The sequence below is a fragment of the Dermacentor andersoni genome, chromosome 3 (genome assembly GCF_023375885.2).
Source record: "Dermacentor andersoni chromosome 3, qqDerAnde1_hic_scaffold, whole genome shotgun sequence".
Lineage (NCBI taxonomy): Eukaryota > Metazoa > Arthropoda > Arachnida > Ixodida > Ixodidae > Dermacentor > Dermacentor andersoni.
The window spans coordinates 164,396,870-164,405,440 of record NC_092816.1 but is presented as its reverse complement, the minus strand read 5'-3'; the positions used below and the strand labels follow the sequence as shown (position 1 = coordinate 164,405,440).

Below are 8,571 nucleotides of genomic sequence, written 5' to 3'. Positions count from 1 at the left end.
AAGCTCGTCGTCTGTCGTCGCCACCATGGGATTGCCTGAGCCCACCGTCCGCGACAGCAGGCGGAAGGCGAGCTCTCAATGCGCACACGTGGTGGCCGCAACGGCTCGCGCACTGTCGTCAGCTGACATCGCACGCGACACTCGGCCGCCGACGTCAATACCCCCTCTTCCGTCATGCCCCGGAACTCAACCATTCGTGCAAGAAGTCCTGCGTGAGCAAGCGTGCGCCTGAGCAAGCGGAACGAACCAAAGAACTCGGTGTCTCGGAGGGGGAAACGATGTACGCCAGCCAAACGTCGTGATCGGCACGGGCAGAGAGATAGACAGATAGTGATCTAAAGAAAGGAAGGACGCTTGATTCTGCAACCCGTGAGGCAGCACGATGAAGCATCGTCAGGGGAGAGGGAGTCCGGGCAGCGACGCGCCTCGCACCGGTCCCCGCACAGCCCCAATGCGCGCGTGGCGCGCCACCTGTCGGGGCAGCGCCGTACATTGAGAGGAAGGGCTCTTCTGTGTTTGCCGCAAGATGGCTCTGCGTGTGCGGAAAGCGCAGAAGAAATGTAGCGGAAACGCACTTCGCTATTCGTGTAACTGCGACTTTTGTAAGTCACATGTTCATAATTACCGATATACACCGCAGTATAACTTTGTACGGCTCGTTTCTAAGGCAAAACCGCATTAACTAGAGGTGCTTTTGTACCGCTTTGAAGCATCGAACTCGTGGCTGAGTGGTAGCGTCTCCGTCTCAGACTCCGGGGACCCTGGTTCGATTCCCACCCAGCTCATCTTGCAAGTTGTTTTCTATTCATAAAGTGCCTGCCGGGATTTATAGCTTACGGCCAACGCCGCGGACGCCGACACCGACGCATACGGCACCGGCTTTTCTGCGACACGAGCTAAGGCGAAGCTCATTAATGAAAGGTAAAAGAAAGTGTGGCATAATGAATACAAAGTGGAACCCAGATGACTAAAATATACGAGAAAAATCTTCGAAGTGAGCGATTTGCTTTAGACTATCGCGCTGAAACCGTAAAGTATACTGAAGTAATGTTGAAGTTGTTAAGCTAATTCTAAATATACAGTAAAGAAGAGCTGTAGTTATGATTGTTTTAGGGTGATTTTAAGCAAGGCAGCCTGTCCGGACAGGCCGGAGAGGCCGCCATTGGAATATGAACCTGGCAACGTTTAACGCTAGAACGTTATCTAGTAAGGCGAGTCTAGCAGTCCTATTGGAGGAATTAGAGGGCAGTAAATGGGATATAATAGGGCTCAGTGAAGTTAGGAGGCCAAAAGAAGCATATACAGTGCTAAAAAGCGGGCACGTCCTGTGCTACCGGGGCTTAGCAGAGAGACGAGAACTAGGAGTCGGATTCCTGATTAATAAGAACATAGCTGGTAACATACAGGAATTCTATAGCATTAACGAGAGGGTGGCATGTCTTGTTGTGAAACTTAGTAAGAGGTACAAAATGAAGGTTGTACAGGTCTACGCTCCTACATCTAGTCATGATGACCAGGAAGTCGAAAGCTTCTATGAAGACGTGGAATCGGCGATGGGTAAAGTCAAAACAAAATACAGTATACTTATGGGCGATTTCAATGCCAGGGTAGGCAAGAAGCAGGCCGGAGACAAGTCAGTGGGGGAATATGGCATAGGCTCTAGGAATAGCAGAGGAGAGTTATTAGTAGAGTTTGCAGAACAGAATAATATGCGGATAGTGAATACCTTTTTCCGCAAGCGCGTTAGCCGAAATTGGACGTGGAGGAGCCCGAAGGGTGAGACTAGAAATAAAATCGACTTCATACTCTGCGCGAACCTTGGCATCATACAAGATGTAGACGTGCTCGGCAAGGTGCGCTGCAGTGACCATAGGATGGTAAGAACTCGAATTAGCCTTGACTTGAGGAGGGAACGGAAGAAACTGGTACATAAGAAGCCAATCAATGAGTTAGCGGTAAGAGGGAAACTAGATGAATTCCGGATCAAGCTACAGAACAGGTATTCGGCTTTAACCCAGGAAGAGGACCATAGTGTTGAAGCAATGAACGACAATCTTATGGGCATCATTAAGGAGTGCGCAATAGAAGTCGGTGGTAACGCCGTTAAACAGGAAACCAGTAAGCTATCGCAGGAGACGAAAGATCTGATCAAAAAACGCCAATGTATGAAAGCCTCTAACCCTACAGCTAGAATAGAGCTGGCAGAACTTTCTAAGTTAATCTAGAAGCGTAAGACAGCGGACATAAGGACCCATAGTATGGATAGAATTGAACAGGCTCTCAGGAACGGAGGAAACCTAAAAGCAGTGAAGAAGAAACTAGGAATAGGCAAGAATCAGATGTGTGTGTTAAGAGACAAAGCCGGCAATATCGTTTCTAATATGGATGAGATAGTTCAAGTGGCTGAAGAGTTTTATAGAGATTTATACAGTACCAGTAACACCCATGACGATAAGGTGAGAGAGAATAGGCTAGAGGAACTTGAAATCCCACAAGTAACACCGGAAGAGGAAAGAACGCCTTGGGAGCTATGCAAAGGGGGAAGGCAGCTGGGGAGGATCAGGTAACAGCAGATTTGTTGAAGGATGGTGGGAACACTGTCCTAGAAAGATTGGCCGCACTATATACACAATGCCTCATGACCTCAAACACACCGGAATCTTGGAAGAACGCTAACATAATCCTAATCCATAAGAAAGGGGACGCCAAAGACTTGAAAAATTATAGACCGATCTGCTTACTGTCCGTTGCCTACAAAGTATTTACTAAGGTAATCGCAAATAGAATCAGGAATACCTTAGACTTCTTTCAACCAAAGGACCAGGCAGGATTCCGTAAAGGCTACTCAACAATAGACCATATTCACACTATCAATCAGGTGATAGAGAAATGTTCGGAATATAACCAACCCTTATATATAGCCTTCATTGATTACGAAAAAGCATTTGATTCAGTCGAAACCTCAGCCGTCATGAAGGCACTACGGAATCAGGGTGTAGATGAGCCATATGTAAAGATATTGGAAGATATCTATAGCGGTTCCACAGCCACCGTAATCCTCCACAAAGAAAGCAACAAAATCCCATTAAAGAAAGGCGTCAGACAGGGAGATACGATATCTCCAATGCTATTCAAAGCATGTTTACAGGAGGTATTCAGAGACCTGGAGTGGGAAGAATTGGGGATAAAAGTTGATGGAGAATACTCCTGAGTTACTAAACTCAGGAGACCAATTACAATGCATGCTCACTGACCTCGAGAGGCAAAGCAGAAGGGTGGGTCTGAAAATTAATCTACAGAAAACTAAAGTGATGTTTAACAGTCTCGGAAGAGAACAGCAGTTTACGATAGGTAGCGAGGCACTGGAAGTGGTAAGGGAATACATCTACTTAGGGCAGGTAGTGACCACGGACCCGGATCATGAGACTGAAATAACCAGAAGAATAAGAATGGGCTGGGGTGCGTTTGGCAGGCATTCTCAAATCCCTGTTGCCGGTTGCCGGTTGCCGCTATCCTGCTGTGTCTTACCAGTACTCACGTACGGGGCAGAAACCTGGAGGCTTACGAAAAGGGTTCTGCTGAAATTGAGGACGACGCAACGAGCTATGGAAAGAATGATAGGTGTAACGTTAAGGGATAAGAAAAGAGCAGATTGTTTGAGGGAACAAACGCGGGTAAATGACATCTTAGTTGAAATCAAGAAAAAGAAATGGGCATGGGCCGGACATGTAATGAGGAGGGAAGATAACCGATGGTCATTAAGGGTTACGGACTGGATTCCAAGGGAAGGGAAGCGTAGTAGGGGGCGGCAGAAAGTTAGGTGGGCGGATGACATTAAGACGTTTGCAGGGACAACATGGCCGCAATTAGTACATGACCGGGGTAGCTGGAGAAGTATGGGAGAGGCCTTTGCCCTGCAGTGGGCGTAACTAGGCTGATGATGATGATGATGATGATGATGATGATAAGCAAGGCATGCGTTGTAAAGACTTTTGAAAAAAGAAAGACAACACATTAACGGATGCAACCCTACAGAACTGCTTGGTGGCCTAGTTGGTGCTTGCTAAAAGACACGTTTTTTAGCCGCAATTGAACACTCACAAAAGAAAGACACTCTGACCGCTGGGTTATGTAGATTTGTGAACAGCCAGCGCATGCGTGTATGCATAAATATATTCTTGGGTCACAGCCCAAAATAAATCAGCTGGAAGAAAAAGCCGCCCGTGTTGTCTTTATGTGTCTTTCTTTTGTTAGTGTTCAATTGAGGCAAAAGACATGTCTTTTAGGATGAAACCCTGTGCGATGCCGGTGTGGCAACAATAAGATTATGAATGTTCTACCCTTGTTTTGATGGCAAGTATAGTAGTTCAGAACATGAGAGGGTTCAGCTTCGCCTCCTGCGGCATTTCGTCTCTGCGCAACAGTTTCAGGGCCCATTAATATGTGGAGATGAGTGCAGGACATGCTTTCCAGGTCTTTCGGCTTGTCCAGGATTAAGAAGATATAAATGCACAAGGAGCACATGGTCTAGGCCAAATTATTTCATGAATTTCGTGACGTTAAAGACGAAACATGGAACTGGGATAGGAGGCTGCCGAATAAGTTCCCAAGATGAAGAAAAGCAGCTTTATCTAACCCCATCAGAAGAAAATACAGATTGCTATTACAGAATTCAAGTTCAAACACTACTGGGACAGCTATTATAGTATACCGCCTTTAACGATTTGTCATACATGACTACATGGTGTTTTACGTTGGAATAATATGTATTTTCAAAACAGTCAACAAAAATATTGTCCATATTCGATCAGCTTTCCCAGAAGCTCACATATTGCCTTCTTGGATATCACTGTATTTTTCCGCACCATGTTGCAGTAGCGCTTCCTCCTTCACTTCACTCAGCTCAATCTGAAACAAAAAAAAGACCTTCTCATAGAACGCATGATCATCGTAAATATTAAAGTATAATGATATGCTGCCAGAAAACCTACCACAAAGCATAACGCTCCCAGCGTAAGTTCTAGCAGTAAAACTTAAATACCGCAGAAAGTGGATGGGAAAACGACGACGCGGTAGCTCAGTTGGTCAGATCATCAGAGCATCGCACCCATAATGCGAAGGCGTGAAATTGTTCCCCACGTGCGGGCAGTTGTTTTTTCATCTATTTCCGCTTCCATGATTTATCATTTCATTCTTTCAGTTAGTAAGTACAGGTAATTTCCCTTATGTTGTCCGAGGTTGCTGTATTGACTCCTTACACACACACACACACACACACACACACACATATATATATATATATATATATATATATATATATATATATATATATATATATATATATAGTAGTATGATGAGCAGCCAACAAAGACACCAAGGAGAAAATAGGGGAAGAAACTGGTACTTTATAATTGAATGAAATAAATGATAAGCTATCATTTCCTCAAAAATTTAAATGATCACTGACAATTATCAATTAGAAGTTATAATTTATTTATTTCAATTATTAGGTACAAGGAATTTCCTCCATGTTGTCTTTGTTGGCTTAGGATATAAAAGGAACAAAATCGGGCCCCTCGGTTGCATACACACACACACATATATATATATATATATATATATATATATATATATATATACGAGAAGAAAAAGTCTTAACCGAGGGGCTCGATTTTCATTAGTCACATCAGAAGAAGCCAACACTCACACCAAGGACAACATAGGGGAAATTACTTGTGCTTAAAAAATGAAATAAAGAAACGATAAATTAATGGCAATTAAAGGGGATGAAAAAACAACTTGCCGCAGGTGGGAACCGAACCCACATCCACTTAATTCATCCACTTTAATTTCCATTAGTTTATCGTTTCTTTATTGCATTTATTAAGCACAAGTAATTTCCCCTATGTTGTTCTTGGTGTCAGCGTTCATTGGCTGCTTCTGATATGGCTATATACATATATATATATATATATATATATATATATATATATACATATACATTTATATATATATACACGTGTGCGTGTGTGTGCAAGAATATCCTGAGATCCGAATACAAGCGCAACAGCATAATGACTTGCCCTGCTTCACGGCCAACAGAAAGATGCTGCATATCTGTTTAAACACTCGCCGTGAGTCAGAGGATTGTGCAGATCACTACATCGACAGCCTTACATTCAGACGCAACCGCTGCTGAAAAGGGGGCCATCGCGTTGGATATAGGCAAACTCATGGCATAACTAACGTCGTTGTGCTCACCTACTCACCAGCGGCTTGCACAATTACTACACTAAAAGTGGAACCTTACAGCCAGCGTTTTTTATCCTACGAAAGTCTAACCTGCATAAGATAGCCATGGTCCTCGATCACCAGTCTCGAATCTTTAAATGGGAATATCAAGGCCAACCTCGCGGCTAAAGCGCACGTCTACCGTGCCTCCAACCGAGACGATGGTGAAGGGGAAAGATTAGAACTCATCCCCAAAGAGTTTCCCGCCATCTTGCAACACATCATATATCTCCTGCCCCCGCCCCCCCCCCCCACCCACACACACATGCATAACTAATCATTGGATGCATCGAGAGCTATATCGCGCGATGTATCCCACGCAATATTCAAACCGATTGCATGCAACACACCAACCACGCTTTATCGTGCCATATGTAATGTCGATGAAAAAAAAATCGATAACGTAACACGCACCCGACGGCACAACATTGGGAAGCTCTGCTGTCGAGCGCCGACTCTGAGGACTAGCTTGATCGGTTCAAGCGAGCACGCCGGGCAGCTACCTATCGTAAGTTTCTGGACAGAGCGCTCTACTCACTTCCGCGGGGTCCCGTCAGAGAGAGTCCCAGTGCAATTTTGAACTATTAGCGTTTTTTAAAGGGCAGCTTGCTTTGCTTTTTCCTTTTATCTTTCTCACTGGTGCTGCTGCTGTGGCTGCTTCTGTCTGGCACACCGAATTAGAGGGAGCTTCAGAGCGCGTATATAGATGGAAGGAGCGTGGTAGAGAAGAAAAGAGATGCGAGCAACTCGTTTTGACCACACCGCGTCTAATGTTCACAATGTGCTTTGGAGCACCTGGGTCGTCGCCTCACTAGCCTCTTAAAAGCTGTAATTATCCGTGACCCACCGCAAGTGCTTGCCCTTCTACCAGCGTGCAAGTCGAGAGGGAAGCTAGATAGAATGGAAGAGAGGAGGGGGAGAGGAGGGGGAGAGGAGGCAGGGAGTGGGCAGAACCAACGCAGTCTCGAAACGAGTGAAGACAGCCTTGCCACTCTTCGTTTCCAGTTCCCATACAAATACAAGGCGGTTGGGGGGGTGATAGGGAAAGGTGACGTGAAAAGGCAAGGAAACGCTGGATAAACTTAATTTCAAGGTACGGTACGGTGCGTTTCTGCTATTACTGAAAGAATAAAACCATGCAAATATGTTTAGCGGGCAACTTTCGCAGGGCGTGCAGAAACACATCCGCATTAATTAAAGTGCGCCGCACGGTCTACGCGACACAACGGAAGCAGTCGCACGTCAAATCACCACTTGTGACCGCCGCGATAGCTTCAAAGCTATAGCATTGCTCGAGGTCGCGGATTTGATCGAGACAGCTGCGTTTCGATGGGGCGAAATAAAAAACGCTCGCACACTTTGATTTAGGGGCAGGTTAAAGAACAGCACGGTGCCAAAATTAATCCAGAGTTGGCCACTTCGACCTGCCTCATAATCCGATTGCGGTTTCAGCACGTACAGCCCCATAACACAATTACATTTTAATGTTCCTGCCACGATGCGATGTGCCATCTGAAGCACTAACAATGCTCCACACTCTCAGAGGTTATTATATACGGCGCACAACAACGCCTCAAGCAAACACCTCTCCCTTTGTGTTTTCTGTACTACGCAGACAAACAGCAGTGCTGCACGCAAGGTAACGTTTAACATCAACTCACCACACTTGGGTTGGACAAAGCGTTGAACGAATTCTCCGTCTAGATCAGCGTTAATTATCACCAATCAAAGCAAGCAGCCCAGAAAGCTTTGTTTATATAAATTCCCACTGTGCGTTTTTTTTCTTCCTATCTGTACATTCTCAACGTGATAGCCGTGAAGAGCAATGCACTTCTTCAACCAGGGAGGGCTAGGCCGTCAGTGGTGAGCTAGGCTGAGCCAGGCCCTAACTTGCAACGCCCTCCAGACCCCGTCTTAGGAGTCGTAACCGCCCATGCCCGAACAGCATCTCGCCGTCCCTGCGGTCTAGCCAAATGCTGACCACGCAGTGCTAGCGTATGATGCGCCGCAATGTAGCACGGGCAAGTGCCGTCGACGACTCCCTTTGGCAGAATGTGATTTCGCATGTGCTCCATAATGATGCATTCCGGCAGCCTTACATGCGATGGCGTTGTCAATGTCGGCGGCCAGACCGGAATGGTACCCTTGGTGACTGTGACAGGTGGGCTTGGTGACTGTGACAGTGCACGGACCACTAATCAGTTCACTCTCGCTATGCAAATGGTCTACCGCGTTGTGCGCCTGCTGCTGCCTGCGCTTGCGCATGCGGCATCGCCAACA

At 45.9% G+C, this 8,571-nt stretch overlaps 1 protein-coding gene across 1 annotated transcript in view; it reads right to left on the bottom strand.

The window, feature by feature from the left end:
* Nucleotides 1–4,747: 4,747 nt before the first annotated feature.
* LOC126524515 (uncharacterized) overlaps nucleotides 4,748–8,571 on the bottom strand; it is a 55,786-nt gene continuing 51,962 nt past the window's right edge. The window contains exon 6 of the mRNA XM_050172816.3: nucleotides 4,748–4,908. Coding sequence (XP_050028773.2) covers nucleotides 4,825–4,908 — 84 coding nt within the window. The 3' untranslated portion in view covers nucleotides 4,748–4,824. The remainder of the gene's footprint in view (nucleotides 4,909–8,571) is intronic.